The following is an 18112-nucleotide window of genomic DNA, read 5'->3' as shown; positions in this document are numbered from 1 at the left end:
CAGACACCCAGTCCTGCTGCCAACACAGCACAAACACATATATGCATCTTAGACAGATTCCAGTCTCTGAAACTAGAGACTATGTTTCAGACATCAAAAGATGGATCAAAATTCAGAAGGTCATTCTTACCCCATCAAATCTGGTAACATACATATATATATAAAAGTACATATATATATGTATATATATAAATACACTGCATGTATACATATATATGCTATCAGATCTTACATATGTATATATATATACCGACATACATATATACATATATATGTATATATAAATGTATGCATGCATATACACACAAACACATATTCATACTCCATTGGGGAAGTGACACATCACGACGTCTCCTCGTAAAGATTTTTGAAATCTGATTCCTAAACTGTCTCACTTAGAAAGACTAGAGTCTAAGTAAGGGAGAGGAGGGAAGGAAGGAAAGGATGAATCAAGAAGCACCATGTCAACCTGTCTCTGGAATGGATGGAAAGGTGAGACCCCCTCAGTTAGAGGATAGTTTAAAAGAGGTTACTTGGGTAGAAATTGCTTGTCGATTGGCTATAGGTTGAATAAAAATCAATTAGAAACCAAAAAAAAAAAACAACCCAACCCACCCACAGACCTTTGACCCTTTCTGATGTCCTTTTCATACCTCCAACCAGCTGGAAAGCACTGCTGAGGATGTCCAAGGAGCAGACAAATAAGTAGAGAAATCCCAGGAGGAGAATCACCTTTCCAAACCCTTTGAAGACTGCAATTATTTTCCCTTTGGTGTCTCTCTCTGCAAAAACAAAAAGGAAGTGAACAAGCATTTACTAAACACCTATTATATGCCAGTCCCTGAGCTAAGCACTTTTTCATATATTGTCTTATGTATTGTATGCATATGTGTATAGCATGGCCACCTGCATGTGCACACACACAGAGAAGCTAGCATTTTGTGCAAAAATCTCCCATCTCTTTCTAGTCAGGAGGAGGCAGGCTGGGGCTATCAGCTTTGAGGATGCATTAGAAAGTACATTTTAAGAAGCATGCCATTTACTTGAAGTGGTCTCCAAATTCCCTACCTCTCCTTTAAAAAAAAGCCACACTTGTGGAGAAGTTTTTTGGCACCAAAGACATTGTGGTCTGGAGGGAAGGCAGGGGGAGCCATAAGCAAATCAAGGCTGCATTTTTAGCTGAACTATTGGCTTGCTAAGTGGTGCAGATGAGAGTAGCAGCCAGCTCTAGGCAGAGGGGTCCTGAGATAATGACCAGCCAGAGCACTTAGTGCTCTGCAGGACATTAGGGACCACTCTTGAGTATTGGACTTCACAATAAAGATAGTTTTGCTTTTGAAGAGAATCTTTTGGCCCCCAAATATCACTCATGATGTTTGGCCAGCCCTAGCAGGATTAACCCTCCAGTGCTCTTAGTCCTGCCCCACTCCAAGCCTCCCCAGAGCCCAGCAATGATTCCCATCTCAGAACACCTGCCCTTTCTTCTCACTGGCCCCTAGGCTCCATGCTGGCTTGCCCTTCTCACCCAGTATTCCTTCTCCCAGTTTCCACTTTTCTGCCTTCCTTCATTGACCATAAGCAATACTTTACCTTGCAAAAGCCAACTGAGATAATCATCTATTCAATAACTTTTTTTTTTTGGTAAGAGCCAACTATATGGAAAGCACTATTTGAGGAGCTAGGGGTATATAAAAATAATTGAGATTTTTTTCTTGTCCTTCCAGTTGTAATCTAACAGAAATGTAAAATATGTCCAAATAAGAAATACTATGCAACACCATGAGAGGCAGAAAATGCTATGGAAGGCGTAGTGGTAACAGCTAACATGTACAGAGTGCTTTAGAGTGGACAGAACATTTCACATATTTCATCTCATTTACTCTTTACATTAACCTTGTGAGGTAGGTGCTATTATTATTCCCATTTGATAGCTAAGAAAATTGAGGCTGAGAGAGTTTGGGTGACCTGCCTAGGGTAACAGCTAGGAAGTGTCTGGGGCCTATTCCACTCAGGTGTTTATGACTGCAGGTCCAACAGTCTATCCACTGCGCCACCTAGCGTACACCCTGTAGTGCACACAGGAGGGAGAAGGTGTGAAGATGTTTACAAGCATACCCCATTTTATTGTGCTTTGCACATGTGCAAATTCATTGGTGCCATTTTTCCAACAGCAGATGCTCATCTAGTGTCTCTGTGTCCCATTTTAGCAATTCTCACAATATTTCCAATGTTTCATCATTATTATATCTGCTATGGTGATCTGTGATCAGTGATCTTTGATGCTACCTTTGTAACCAAGCCTGTATAAGACTGCGAACTTAATCAGTGAAGGTTGTATGTGTTCTGACTGCTCCACCTACCGATCATTCTCTCCTCCTTTCTCCCTCTCTTCCATCCTCCCTATTCTCTGAGACACAGTATTGAAATTAGGCCATTTAATAACCCTACCGTGACCTCTAAGTGTTCAAGTGAAAAGAACTGTTATCTTATTTTAAGAAATTGCTAGAGCCATCTCATCCTTCAGCAGCTACCATCCTGATCAGTCAGCAGCCATCATCATGGAGGCCAGCTCCTCCACCAGCTAAAAGATAATGACTTGTCAGACTCAGATGATGCTTAGCAATAAAGTTCTTTAAATGAAGTATATATTTTAGATCTAACACTATTGCATTTAATTGAGCTCGTTGCTTTTTTAAGAAACAATACTGTTGCACACTTAACAGACTACAGTATAGTGCAACTGTAACTTTTATAGCATTGTAAGTTCATGTAACTCACTTCATTGTGATATTGGCTTTATTGTGATGGTCTGGAACTGAGCCTGCAGTAGCTCTGCGATATGCCTGTATACATCTCCCTCCCAACTTCAGAAATCAGGGTGCTGCCCAGAACTTTCATGAGTTCATCCCGGAATGCAGGAGGGAGTTATTTAGCTTTACACAATTTGCCAGGGGACTGTCTCATCTGATATTTCCATGTTATGCATTTGCCTATTGTCCTACGAACCCTGGGATGCTGCCATCCTTCCCCAGAACAAGATTCACATCCGTCTCACTTGCTTTGTAGTATTCTGAGCACACAGTCATAAGCATAGATTCATTTAAATCAACTGTATTTGATGTTGGTAATGGTGATAATGAAATTTATCTTAAAGATACCAACAGTGCTCAGTAGTATAGCTGGCAGACAGTAAGTGACTGCATATGACCCAGCACTGGCTCAGACCCACTTCTGTCTCCCAAAGCTAAGCCAAGGAGGCATGGGATAACTGGAACCAGAAGCGCTGATGATCAGTGGATGACTGACAACTCTGCCTTATGCAGGGCCCAAGTTATTAACCATTTTTGTCTATTCCAAAGTCCATACATACCTGTGTCTTGTACATAGAAGGCTTCCAAAAATGCTTGTTGAAGGAATCATAGGATATTAATTGTTGGAAGGAACCTCATATCATCCACTATTCCCTTCCAGTTCTTTCTAAGACTTCCTTGTCTCCTGTCATTCAGGATCTAACTGTACACTTGCATCAATATCCATTGGTGGACAACTCTTGAATTTAATTTGATGCTTTCTCCTTATTCTGGAGCCAATATCTACCTCCAAGTAATTTTACCAACAAGACCAATTAACCCCTCTTCACATGACAGCTCTTCCTATATCTGAAGAAGTCTTTTTGTTTCCATCTAAGTCTTCCTGGCTCCTTCACTACAATTCAACTAGTGTGTCCTAGATGCACTCTTATCTAATTCTATCCAATCCAAGTCCCTTTCCTTAACTGCAGCATTCAGGACTGAACATCCCACTTCAGATATGTTCTGACTAATAAAGAATATAATGGAATGATCACATAACATGATCCTTCTATTAGTTCAGCCCAACATTAAGAGGCAGAATGATGCAGCACAGAGAAAGCTCACCTTGGAGTCACTAAGAACTCAGTCCAAACCCTGTTCTTGCACATACTAACTAAATGATTATAGGCAAAACATTTTCCTCTTAGTAGCCCAGGCAACTCTAAAACTGTAAGATATAGACGAATGACCAATCTGTATCAGCAGAGAAAATTCCTATAAAAATTCCTAAGTTTGTAATACCTATGAAATCAAATCTGAACCAGAAATAAAGAGATTACCTCTGTTTTAAAATAAATCAGAGACAGACATAGCATGCTATTGGTTCCTATTAAAATGAACTTTTTTACATGGACTGCTATGACACTAAATCTTCTCCATCATGTACTAGTTAATTATGCTATGGAACAGTATGAATGTGAACATCTGTAGGAACAGAATTACGTGGGATTTGGATAAAGGATGTAGGGAGAATCCAATGGTTCCCATTGGCGTTGTCTAAGGAAGAATGGGAAACCAGAGACAGAATGAAAAAGGAGAAAGTGGAAAACCATGAGGAGTATTATGCCAGCGTCCTAGACTAAGGCAAAAATTGAATTCAAGAAGCCCGATAATGATCCACACTGAGAGACAGAGTATAATAATAAGAAAGAAATGTTCACCAGGCCTTAGCTAAGAAAGTCTTCCACCCCTGCAGTGGTGGCAGAAGACAGCCCTCACTACGGGCTTGGGGGCATCAGAAAAATGATACTGGATAACATTTTATGCAGTGCTTTAAGACGATGCTTTCTTCACAATAATCTTGTAAGGCAAGGAGTACAAATATACCAACGTTTCTAAAAGTGAAATTTCTTATCCTTACTTCAAAGAAGCAACTAAGACTCAGGACAATGGAGTGACTTGTCCAAAGTCACACATCTAGCAAGTCTCCAAACCATAATTCAAACCTGATTTTTAAAATACAAATTCAGAGGTCTTTCTACTACATCACATTACCTGGAAATGCCAAGCTGCTGTAGCTTCCCAAAAAGAGAAACACATGTGCCTATATTCTTTCTGTTTCTCTGTCTCTGTCTCTCTCTTTGTGTGTGTCTCACATGGACACACAGATGCACACAGAGACACACACAGTTATGATACGTAAGAAGGAAACGGCTACCAGAAACACAGTAAACCCCAGAAGCAGCAGCAGGTCACATACCCCTCACTGAATGAGTTGCTCCAAGGGAGCTAGTATTACCTGACCAGCTGACTCCCAAGTCTTTGATGTTAGGCATGTCCCATGGGTCTTTCTCTACCACTGGCTCTTCGATCAATGCAACAGTAGAGTAAGATGGCAGAAGTTCTATCTTGCTTGCAGGAGAATGGGCATCACCTGCCAAAGAAAGTGACAACAACAACAAAACATCAGGGATAGTGCCCATTTCTCCTGGGGAGGAGTGGAAGATGGCAGGGTCATGTTACTTCAGGATGAATGGCAGATAATACTTACTGCTGGGGTTTTCTTTATCTTTTTCAGATATAGTAGATTGTTGGGTGGTAGCCTCTTCAATGTACTTATTAGGTTCAGAGTGGGAGTTTCCCAATTCAGGCCAAGGTGCCATGGTCTGTGAATAGTGAAATTTAAAATTTTAAATGTTCCTCAGCTGGATTTTATATCAACCAGGAACCCAGAAAGATTAAGTACACAACACTAGTACCAGCTAAACAAAAAACCAACTCAATAGTTCTAGAGCTCACTAAAAAAAAAAAAAAAGCCCAACATGCTTCTAAGTGCAACATCCTGGGGTCACTTTTTAAGCTTTACTGTCCCAACCACACATCCAACCTCTTATCAAGTCATGTCCCTTCTCCCTATGATCACTCTTTTTCCATTCCTGCCCCAACTTCATAACTAAATGACTAATCTTGTTCTGCTCAATGTTCTACTGGATTCCTCTAATCTATTCCACATTGGCCTTTAAATTGTAGATATCTCATTCAACCGTTCAGACCATCTCTCTTAATCACTAGCTCAATAAATTTCGACTTTATCTTTACTAAAGGCTCCTCCTTTAATGGGTAGCCATCCCTTTTCAAGATTATTTATCAATTACTTTCATCTCCTTTAATTCCTAGGTTCACTCTTCCTACCAGTCATTGAAATGCTTCCAATCTTCTCCTTCCATACTCTTTCTGAGCCTTCTCTAGTGCCCTCAAACTAAATGTTTCATCTATGTAAAGCACACTCTCCAGCCTCTTTTAAGACTTCCTGATAATCCACTTTTCCAGAGATGAACAGTCTTTCTACTGACACATTATGACATACATAGGTCAAAAAATACATGCTTACTAAATCATAAAGTGGTAAAAATGTTCACTATACATTCTTTTGTTCCTTCCCCACTTAAACATACCAGTGTTTCCTTCCCCACTTAAACATACCAGTGTTTCCTTCCCCACTTAAACATACCAGTGTTTTGACTCAGGGTTTAAAATCTCAGCTCTTTGGACTCATGTTTTAAGTATGCAGGAAATGCATATTTTGGGCAATTAAACAGTGCAGGGTCTACTCAGCTTAGTATGCCCCCTTATAATTCTGAGAAATATTATTTGGGATGGGGATAATGATGATAATGTCATTCATGTCTTGCACAACTGATGTTATAATAGAGTTCTCTTTCCTTGCTTCCTTGTTGGGAAGCAAGGGTGGGATAGTTCTTTGGGTTCAAATATTTTACTGTTAACAATCCATGTTCACTTTCTCTCAAATTGCTTCCTGGAATGAATATGCCTCAGGGAATCCCCTTAACCTGTTGTGTTTACTTTTCAAATGGGTCCAAAGAAAGGCTTTTTTATTTATATCTGACAACCAAATGGGTTGCAGAGTGAACTGAGTGCTTCCAGAAGCTGTGACTACAGAACCAATCCCAGGGAAGGGAAGGGGGGTGTGTGTGTGTTTGTGTGTGTGTGTGTGTGTGTGTGTGTGTGTGTGTGTGTGTGTGTGTGTGTATGAGAGAGAGAGAGAGAGAGAGAGAGAGAGAGAGAGAGAGAGAGAGAGAGAGAGAGAGAGAGAGAGAAAATGTGTGAGCACTTGGATTAATTTGGAAGAGGAAGATGTGGAAAAGTGAGAGAATGGAGGTTCACCTTGGCATGTTAATACTGGGAGACTTCCATTTCTAACTCTCTTCATTTAGCATAGGGCCTGGCACATAGTAGACAGGTGCTTAATAACTGGTATCTGATTTATTTTGCCAGGTAAGTGTTCTTGTTTGGAAGTTGTACAGAAAATGGTACAGATTTTTTTTTTTTAATAAAGGAACAAGTCAATTCCTGTGCACTTTGATTTTTCTATAGATTTAAATTGTTGATTTTTCTACATTAAGGGTTTATGAGTTAGTATCTAGCTTGTTTTCTTCATAATGTCTATTTCATATGAATGCCATCCTGAATATTGATTTGATCACAAAAATAGCTCTTTAAAGTTTATAAAATGTTTCATAAATAATTTCTCATTTCATACCTACAACTGTGAGGTAAGTACTCTTACACTATTTTGATAGATGAAGAAAACTGAGGCTCAGAGAAGTTAAAGTGATTGACCCCAAGGTATACATTTAATAAATGTCTGAAATGGAGTTTGAAGTCATGTGTTCCTTGACTCCAAGTTCAGCGTTCCATCTATTATACCAAAATGCTGAAGTCATGTGGCAAGAATAAATAAGTCCCTCTCTAGTGGGATGGCTAGCACAGAAAAATACCCCATGATCCTCAAAAGAAATCCCCAGTACTGGGACAATAAGGATGAGCTTTCATAATTCATATAGATAACACAAGAGTATTCCTCATCAGGGGGCTGATAAAGAGAAAGGGAGAGATTCTCTGTTCTATAGCCTACGATATGTCTCCAGTGCTAACCACTTCCGGTGTATAAGGAATGATTTTGATGAGATAACCAACAAATTTACATTTGCTGGACTAGTACTTCCTATCTCCAATTGCCTGCTGTATACTTCCACTTGAATGTCCTGCAGCTATAATAACTTACACTTATTCATTCAGATATAAGTGACTGAACTCAAAGTATTTACAACTGGACTCAGCCTTTCTCCCTGGAAATATGCACCTTAACTTTCCTACTTAACTTTCCTACTTCTGCCAGTGATCCCACCACTCTTTCTCCTTCCCCATCCTCACCCAGACTTGAAACTTGAATTTGATTCCTCTCTCTCTCTCCCATTTCTACAGTCAATCAATCACTAAGTCCTCTCAATTCACTGTTCATAGCACTCCTCATAACCATCCTTTCCTTTTCACTTCCTTTGCCACCAGCATGGTTCAGACGCTCCTGACCTCCTGCCTGAAAGATACAATAATAGGTTGTCCCCTGGTCTCCTGCCTCTTCAATTCATAGTACCTACTCTTGGTGTATTATTCATTCTTCAGAAGCCTTCAGGAGCTGTCCTTTCAATTTTCTCAGCTAGTTCATTCCCCATTCATTCATCTCTACCACAGGATATTTTAAAACACAAATACCAAGAAGGGTGTGTTCCTTTCACATTCTATGTAAGTCTATATCCAGGATAATGACTACTTGGTAGATGGACCAGGTTAAAAAACCTGGATGATAGAGCAATCCTATTTAGAACTATAATTCCCAACCTATCAGAAACTAGAAAAGCAGCTTCTCTGATGATGTATGCTCCCTTGTAGGCTTGGCATTCCATCCAAACAGGATTATTCATTGACCTTTACCACCTCACCTCATTCAAGGTCCAACTCCCATGCTACCTCCTTCATGAAGCTTCACTCCTGGAAATGATCTGTCTCATCTAACCTCAGAGCACATGGTCCTCACCCTATAGTTTGCATATTCTTTATAGAAACAACAACTGTATACTTTTCACCACTCAGTAATTGCACTAGGATACTATCTTATATATCTTATAGAGTATTCTAGGTGCTCTTTGGATTTTCTTCTAGTAGGGGGAAATTCTTCCTTTAATGAACAACCAGTTTCTCTCTACGTCAGCCTAGGATACTGAGAGGCTAAGTGACTGGCACAGTCATAAACCCAGTATGTTTCTGAGGCAGGATTTTAATTCAAGTCTTTCTGACTCCAAGGCTAGCCCATTCCCCTTTGTGCCACTACATTGCCCCTCCTGCCTGGCATAGCACAATCACATATTTGGTGCTTAATAAAAATTTGTCAGATGAATGAATTAAACACAACCAACCTGGTTACTTCAATCAGGGTTCTGCCCACCACTCTTTTCAAAGAGAGAACCAATAGGTCAAACTTTCAGTTGAAAATCAGGAGGCCTGAATTTAATTCCCAATGCTCAAGCATCCATTTTCTTAACTGTAAAGTTTGGAGATTAGACTAGAACAGGGTTGGGGACCCTGTAACCTCAAGGCCACAAGTGGCCCTCTAGGTCCTCAACTGTAGCCCTCTGACTGAATCCAAACTTCACAGAACAAACCCCCTGAATCAAAAGATTTGTTCTGTAAAACTTGGACTCAGTCAAAAGGCCAGGTCCAAGGACCTAGAAAGCCACGTGTGGTCTGCAGGCCACATGAGCAGTGATAAATAGCATCGGAATGCTACATGGTGAAAGAAAACACAGTGACCAGTCCAGCTATGGAGCTAACAACATCTCAGGGAACAGATCTACACTTCCTATTAAAAATCAACTTGAAATTTAGGGTCTTCTACTTTTCCTTCTGGAGAGGACTTTCCTAGCCTGGAAAATGAATCAATGCAGCAATTTTCCGATTACCTTCTCAGAATATTACAATGATGACATCTAACTATGCTATCCCTTCAACATCTACCTTGCCACAACAGGTAAAATTAGAATAATCTGACTTCTCAACTGAAATATTAAGTCAAAGAAGTCACAAGACATTAGTTAAAAGTTACCACAGCCAAAGGGATAAGAAAAACAACACTTAGAGAGAGCAAGTCCCTTTCCTGGGATAATAATAAGTCAGAGCTCAGGTCTCCTGACTCCTAGATCAGAATTTCCTTTAAAAATCCCAATAAACTCAGAGCTACCTGTGACACCCTGCCATTGTTACCATTGTTCAGTCATTTCAGTCATGTCCGACTCTTCCTGGGCAGATTTGGGGTTTTCTTGGCAAGGATATCAAAGTGGCTTGACATTTCCTCTTCCAGCTCATTTTACAAATGAGGAAACTGAGGCAAAGTTTAAGTGACTCATCCAGGGTCACACAGTTAATGTCTGAGGCCATATTTGAACTCAGATCTTCCTGACTCTAGGCCCAGTGCTCTATCCACTGAGTCACCTAGCTATTTCATGCCCTCAAAATTCCAAATCAGAATACAATACACAGAGAAGTATGCTGTTTGTCAACTGTCTATCACCAAGATGTCTTATGAGTTTCACTATATTTACTGCTCTAGATTCTTACCACAGTTAACCGGCTCTCTGAATATAGAATCAGAGAGAGGACACATGGATGACATTTTTGGACTAGTCAAAGATCTTGAATTAAAGAATAAAGAAATAAGGCATTCTCTCCTGCCACACAAGAGCATTATTTCTTAGCTCTTTCTCAGTTTGCCCATTTAAACAAAGCAATGAACTTGGGAGACTGAGACAACCTGCTCAACAAAAGATTTGTTCCAGATGGAAACACTTAAGAACATGTTACAAAAAATAAACATTTGAAGAATGAACAAATGTCACCTCCCATGACACGTATTAGCCACTTTTGGTTTAAAGAAAAACAAAGCATTTTCTACCCTTTTCTATCAGGAAGCCATAAGATGGTCATTTGGAGAGATTTCACTTTCCTTCCCACTTGGTTTTCTGCTTAGTGAGAAGCAGCATTTAACCTACTTCATCCTTCTTTCCCCTGAAAATAAAATCAGGGAAAGTCTAGTTTTGCAAGAGATTTCATCTTATGGGCTTTTTCACTCGTGAAGTTGGTCAGTGCTTTAAATGGGGCAATTGGCAAAAAGAGCTGAAATTCAAGGCCATTCTCCTCTTTTAGGATTCCAAGATTTTTTTTTCAGAAAATGTTCAGAAGGAAAAGCCCACTGGAGTTTATTTCAGCAACATTTTAGCACTTGCTTGAAGTAGTTCCAGAGAAACCCCAACCCACCTAGGCAGGAATCCCAAGCATTGCTAAGTAAGTTGAGTTTGGGGCAGGCTTCAGTACCAGTGGGGCCTGGCCATTGAATTCTCATGAGACCAGAAGCCAGAAGAGCAGGATAACCCACCTAGCAAACATTTGCTTCAGTTGTCTGAGCCACTCCCTCCTACCTTTTCTGGCCTTCTCCACCCCCAGAGCCAAAGAAGCTCCTGTGGATGAGAGAGCAGGTGATAAAGTAGGGCACCTGGCAGCTTCAGAACAAAAGGTAAGTGAAGGATGTTGGGCACCTAACCAATCAATACCTTTTTCCAGGCAAACATACAGAGACCCATTTACCCAATCCAACAGATTTTTGCAGAATCCAACCACTCTTGGGAGCTCCAGTTACTACATTTTATCCTCTGCTTACTTAGCCCAGGCAAAACCGGAAGAGGTAAAAACAGGTAAAACTAGAATAAACTCCCAGTTATCTAGGGGTTGCTGAGCTAATCTCAGGGTAGCCCAGGCTACAGTATGAGGATGAAGGTAAGGGCTACAGGGATGAGGGAACTCTTAGGTCTACAAGAATACTTCAAGGGCAGAATTGTCTTCTCTTCAGGAAGAGCTGAGAGTTCAAAGATGGAACCATCAGGTGTGGCTGGGACGAGAGAGGGGGAAGTGTTTTGGTGTTAGTGGTATAAGTAGCCAACTCACTTAAATTGCTTGGAGCCCTAGGAAAAAGGTAACAGTATGTGCTGCCCCATTTCCAACTTTTTGTTTAATTAAAACAAACTAGGAATTTTGCTTGTAAATTCTCTAGACATTGCTTTGTTTTCATTCATTCAGTCAGTTGTGTCCTGTACTCATTGACCTCATGAATCATAGCACTCCAATATCTCACATGGGCTTTTCCTGGCAAAGATACTAGAGTGTTTTGTCATTTCCTTCTCCAGTAGATTAAGGCAATCAGAGGATGGGTGATTTGCTCAGTCACTCAGCTGGCAAGTGTCTGAGACTGAATCTGAACCCAGGTCTTCCTCACCCCAGGCCCAGCTACTGAGCCACCTAACTGCCTCCTATTTAGTAGGTGATTGATTGATTGATTCAGAGGCCAAGAAATTGTCTAAACTGGGAAATGGGATGCTAAATAATCTGGCCTTTCATCGTAGTCCAAAAGTGTCAGAACAGTAAGGGCACATTCCTGAGTATTTTCAGTGCTATGAGATCTACCCTTTAATAAATCCTGATTCTCCTGAAGTGTACCTCTCCCCCAGGATTTCTCACACTCTTATCTCCCCTCCTTCCCAAGGCACAGACTTGCCTTCATTTCTAAAATGGTCAGGTCAGTCCCAAGTCAGATAGGGAGTAATCTGTACTTTTCCTTAGCCCCCTCTCTTTAGGTCACTCTATAACTCGCAACTTCTCCCATTAGGCAGTGGATAGAGAGGAGAAGAAACAAAGGAAAGAGGAAGCAGCGTTGATGCAATGGAAGAACGTAACTTCTGGAGATAGGAGACCCTAATTCAAATTTTGCCTCTTAGGCTGATCATCCGTCTCTTCTTGACAGAATCACTTAATGTCCCTAGGTCTCATCTATAAAATGAGCAGAGCTCAGCTTGACCTCTGAGGTCTTTTCCAGTCCTAAGTCAGAACTGGTTTTCAGTTCCAAGGAAAAGGTCTGCAGGAAAGTTGATGAGCAAGACTAAGTTTCATGATGATTTGAATTCTAACTTTTCTTGTTCTCCTGCTGCAAATTATTCTGGACAGTTGTGAAAAGGTTCCACGTGGCCATCGGCAAGTCTCTTCTGAGTCAGTTTTCACTTTTGTAAAAGAGGGAAATGAATCTTAATTCTACCTAGGTCATAAGGAAAGGTAGATAAACTTCTAATTGTTAATATTTACAGCATTTTACACGTATGATTTGATGTAGATTCTTATTTTTTTATTACAAAATAGAGAGAGAGTAAGTCTCCATTTCTACCCTGTAGCAGACCAAAGGGTAGCTCCCTCACTCTGATCAGCACTGCTCCATCCAAGAGAAAACGCAACATGTGACTATCAAAACAAAAAGAGCCCATCTACAAAAAGGGAGGCTTAGGAACATACAGGCAGAGGGCAAAGATGGGCATGAAAGAGAAAAACCACAAAGATTTTCACTGCATCACAAATACAATAGATTTTTTTAGGTCTTTCTTCCTAACTCGTAGTTCAAAGGTTTCTAATTTCATCTGATATTGTTGATGCTTTTATTTCCATTTAGCATGGCAGGACAAAGCTACATAGCTGCCAGTTTATGCCAGAGCCCAGGCTACAGGCCACAGGCCACAGGCCCTCTTTCGTTATTAAACTGAATGGAGTAATGTTGGTTTTTAACAGTAATAACAGACTCAGACTAACACACCCAAGCCCATGTTACCAAGCATGTATATAATGAAGTATGAGAACAAAGAAAAGTCAATTATTTGAGCTTCTCCAACAACATGGCAGAACATTCCTTACTTGCCCCTAATACTAAGTTTAAAACATAAAAAGATCTTTATCAAGGGAGCAGTTGGCAATCTATAGATCTAAAACAATACTATGGTGTTCCTGGCCACCTCAACTTTCCTAAAGAAACCTAATATAGAGCTAACTAAATAATGAGGGAAGGGGAAACAGGGAAGAGAGAAGAAATGCTGAAGGGCATTAGGCAAAAAACAAACACGAAGATAACCCAAGATGCCAGCAACTAGATCAACCTGCCAAATATCAGGGAGCAGAAATGATTTTTTTTTTCATTTAAATGGAAGATGGAATGCAAGCAGGTAAGGTCACTTGAATAGTAGAAAGAACACTGGAGAAGGAACCAGCCAAGCTGAGTTCTGATCCAGATTCTACACTAGCTATGTGGCAGAGTAACAGAACCTCTCTGGCAGTTTCCACATCTGTAAAATGAAAGTTTTGGACTAGATGGTGGCCTCTCAAAGCCCTTCTAACATCTTAAGTTTATGATCTCTAAAGAACTTATTTTCATCACAGCATTATCTCCATTTTACTGAAGAGAAAACCGAGGCTCAGAGATGTGAGAGGCCACTCAACCAGGACTGGTATCCAGGATTTGATCCCAGATCTCCAATTCAGCAGTAGCGTTAAGTAAAGAACCCACAGGATCTGAAGATGGGAGCCTTAATATTGTTTTACAGATGAAGGAAAGGAGGCTGCTCCAGGTAGAGTCCCAATGTCTCCCAGATGGGAAGCAGCAGATCCTCTGCCTCCCAAGCCAGCCCTCTTCAGACTCCTAACTTCCTACTCCCTCTGGCCATCCTTTCCATCAGCACTGCCTTAAAATTTTGGATTACTTTCTCTGTGTCAGCATAAATTAGCCTACTGTCCTCACCTCCTGAAACTAGGATAAACTCCCGGAAGATGTTACCACTCATTCTTCTGACATCTAAGTGGATCAACACTTAAAATATGTATATTCCCCTACCAAAATTGTCTCCCCACAAGCCTGACTACTTGACCCACCTCATTGTCCTGTAGCTGCTGAAAACTGACAGGGATCTAAACTTCCACTCAGAGAAAACCTTCCTTCCAAGGTAACAGACAGCCAGCCATCCCTCCCCACAAGCACTTTTAGGCTCCTTTGAAATCCTTTTAGGCACTGTGTTGTGGGCACAGCCTGTTCAACGGACAGCAGAGGAAGCATCATGTGCGTCTCCCGGCCCTTACTTCTTCAATCTCAAGCCCAAAAGACTAATACAAAGCAGAAGCCTAGTTTTAAAAACTGGACTTCTTCCTAAAACCTCCCTTAGTGCTCCCCTTAAATGCTCTAAGGCTGTCCAGTCCATCCTCCGTCCTCAGACCTTGCCATGAGCCAGAGCTGTCTGGAGAAAAAGAGGAGGAGAAGCCAACTTTTGAGTGATTTTAGATAAACGAAAGCAGAATCTCGGTGCTAGTTTCAGAGTTGCCTGTACTCACCAGTCCTTTTTTTCTCCCAGGCTAAAGGACTAAAGGAACGACTCCAGCAGGTATTCCCGAGCCCTGGGTATATATAGAGGAAGGTGTTGCGCAAAGATACGGCTCCAGCAACTCCTGCTGCTGTCAGCGCACACTCCACATTCCAGTGCCGCACCTGGCCAGCCCACCGGGCCACAGCCTACCTGCCGTCTGCGCAGGGATTCCGGCGACGCTGCCCAGACAGGGGAGGGCAGGGCTCAGCAGAGCGGGCTGGCAGCCGGCGAAAAGTGCCCACCTGTTCTCTCACCCTCTCAGATCTCAGACACCAGGGACCCTTCTTATTCCATGCGTAATCTGGACCAGAGGAGCTGTGAATCTGCGTCCAGGCCGCCCAGACTTCTGGAGGCTCTGGGCGCTTTGTGACCACCCCGGTGAAAGTACCGTCTAAAGAAGGGATGTGGAAGACACTGAGGTTACCAGTCTCTTCTCCGGGCTTAAGCTCGGTGGGGATCGGCATTTATAGGCCAATTTAGAAGCAAAGGGCGGGAAGAGTCAGATAAAAAAGGCAAGCCAATTAGAAATCCTTTGACAAATCCCTTCAAAACAAAGAATGTTTACCCCAATCTATGCTCAGGTGCTCAGACGAGTGGAAGCCCTATACTCAGCATTGGAGTTAGGTGGATTCCTGGGCCAGGAATAGGCCTGGAATATCAGACGGATGGATGGATGGATGGATGATAGATGAGTGGAAGGATGGATGATAGGAAGGAAGGCAGGCAGGAAAGAAGGAAAGAAGGCAGGTAGGCTAGATCTTGGTATAAGATTGAGAGAATTTGATTGAATCCTATTTCAATTGGAGGATTTGACTTCTTGGAACTAGTCTTCATCTTTGAAACCTCAGCAACAACAAAAAATTGAGGGAGAGGTAGGGTGTTGATGGGCTAAAGTAGGAGCCAAGTCATCAAACAACAACCATTCATTAAAACCCTTAGTCTGTTTTAGGCGTTTGGGATACAAAAGACATAAGTGAAACGGTCCCTGTCTTTTGGAAGATTACTCTCTCATTTTTATGATGGGGGCCAGAGTTTTTTCTATTAATTAATCAAATCAACAATAATTTATCATGTGCTAAGCCCAGGGAAACAAATACAAGCTCCCATGAGAAGGGCAGTCTTTACCCCAAGGAGCTTACATTCTAATGGGAGAAGAGAACACAGGAAAGAGGAGAGAAAAGAAGGCAGTGGGTGTAGAAGGGGGGTGGGCTGGGGTGTTGAGGTATACTTGTTGAGGGTGAGGCAATTCTGAGAGTGAATAATATCTGGTCCAGACCCTTCCCTAAAATGGGCATCCTGAGAAGAACCCACCCACAGGAAAATGGGCTTCAAGGGTAGAGGGTGACGGTCAGAAGGATGGAGCCAAAGTCAAAAAGTAAGCAATCAACAGCCATTTATTACATAGAGGGAGCTGGGGAGGAAAACCTGGCTTCACACACTTACTGACTGGGTGTGTGACTGAGCAAGTCACTTGACTTCAATCTACTTCAGTTTTCTCATTTGTAAAATGGGGATAATAATGGAACCCACCCCCTGAGGATCAAATGAGATCATATTTATAAAGTGCTTAGCCCAGGGTCTGGCACGTAGGAGCTGCTTAATAGATACCTGTTCTCTTTCCCAAAATATCTAATTTGCCCTATTCTCTAGGGCCAGGAAGGTAGAAGGGAACCATTTAGACCCTGCCTTCAAAAAGCTTATACTCTTATTTGCTGACGTGGGCAGCATCATTTCTCACAGTATGTAGAAGCATGCTGTAGAAGTAGTCCTGGGGCTGAAAGAGAAGTTAGAAGTATATGTTAATGGAATCTCCCTTTTTACCGAGAGTCCAGGGCAGTCACAGAAAGTGGAAGAGTTAAGATTCAAGGCTATGAGTCCAAGTTCAAACTCCCCCCCTCACACCCTCACATCCATACCTTCTACCCACCCTGTCCCCAGCCCTTCCACCAAGGAAGAGTAAGGAAAGAATGACCTCCAGGCTAGGATGAAAACACTGTGTTTTATTTTTACATTTGCTTTGGATCCTTTGTTGCCATACAACAGATCCTTTATCCTCATGCAACATTTATGAAGTGTGTGCTATGTACAGAGTCCTGTACTAGGAGTGGAGGAGAAACTGCTTCCAGCCAATCTATTAAAGTTTACTGAGCACATCACTCTCCTCCACACACTCTCGTTCCAGCCAAGCTGGGATGGTCTCCCATCTCCATACCTTTGCTCAGGCTGTCCCCCTACCTGGGATATACTCTCTACTCACCTCTGACACACATAATTCCTAATTTCCTTCAAAGCTTTGCTCAAGAACCACTTTCTATATGAAGCCTTTCCTGATCCCTCCCCAACCCCCCCCCCCCATTACCTTGTTGTTATTGGTACATATTTCTGTTTTTTCATCTTGTCTCCCCTGGCATGATATAAGCCATGATATAAGTAGGGACCTCACCTAACTAAGGGGCCTTAGTAGGCACTTAATAAATGCTTGCTGACTGACTGCTATTTACCTCCTGATATGCAGAAGAGATAGACGCCTCTTTCATTTGTCCCCTAACGAAAAGAGCATTTATGCCCCGGGGCAACTAAAAAAGGTGTCTCTTCTCTAGGGGCAGATCGTTACTGCAGTGGATTGGAGTGAAGAAGACTTGAGTTCAAATTTGAACTCATAGCTGTTGGACTCTGGACAAGTCACTTCTGTCAAACTAGTAAGTGTCTAAAGCTGTACTGGAACTCAGGACTTCCTGACTCCAGGCCCAGAGCTGTATTTTCTGTGCCATCTAGTGCCTACCTACACTTGTTTCTCTCCATCCCAACTCTGCTCTAAGGTTCATCCCCACATTACAGTCCAAAAGCTAAGCTGGAAATACACAGACTCCAAAAATAGGTCAGAAAGTGAGCACATGGAGATAAAGAGAAAGGAGGTAAGATAAACACCCATTCCCTGCTCCTGTCTCCTACTCCATGTCAGACCCTGCCATCTTTTCCCTGCGAACCTTTCCTTTGGGGGTCATCTGTGCGGTACAATTTCCAGTCTCACCTCCCACATGTATAATGCCTAATTTCCTTCAAAACTCTACTCAAGAACCACTTTCTGTATGAAACCTTTCCTGATCCCTCCCCTGGCTGCTTTTTCTTCTCCCTCTCCCACAATTACCTTGCTGTTTTTAGAACATGCTTCCATATTCATATCTTGTC

At 41.8% G+C, this 18112-nt stretch overlaps 1 protein-coding gene across 3 annotated transcripts in view; it reads right to left on the bottom strand.

Annotated features, from left to right (window-relative positions):
* Window positions 1-18112, bottom strand: part of SLC34A2 (solute carrier family 34 member 2) — a 151349-nt gene that overhangs the window by 14473 nt on the left and 118764 nt on the right. For 2 of the 3 annotated variants that reach the window (XM_072620400.1, XM_072620401.1), the window contains 3 exons: window positions 5344-5458; window positions 5092-5226; window positions 654-782 (listed from right to left, as the gene is read on the bottom strand). In XM_072620400.1, coding sequence (XP_072476501.1) covers window positions 654-782; window positions 5092-5226; window positions 5344-5455 — 376 coding nt within the window. In that variant the 5' untranslated portion in view covers window positions 5456-5458. Of the gene's footprint in view, window positions 1-653; window positions 783-5091; window positions 5227-5343; window positions 5459-14891; window positions 15054-18112 lie in introns of those variants that run through there. The other variant, XM_072620399.1, reaches the window with a different exon arrangement.

The sequence above is a fragment of the Notamacropus eugenii genome, chromosome 6 (assembly GCF_028372415.1).
Source record: "Notamacropus eugenii isolate mMacEug1 chromosome 6, mMacEug1.pri_v2, whole genome shotgun sequence".
Lineage (NCBI taxonomy): Eukaryota > Metazoa > Chordata > Mammalia > Diprotodontia > Macropodidae > Notamacropus > Notamacropus eugenii.
The sequence above is the reverse complement of the archived record's forward strand: the minus strand, read 5'-3'. Positions and strand labels throughout refer to the sequence as shown.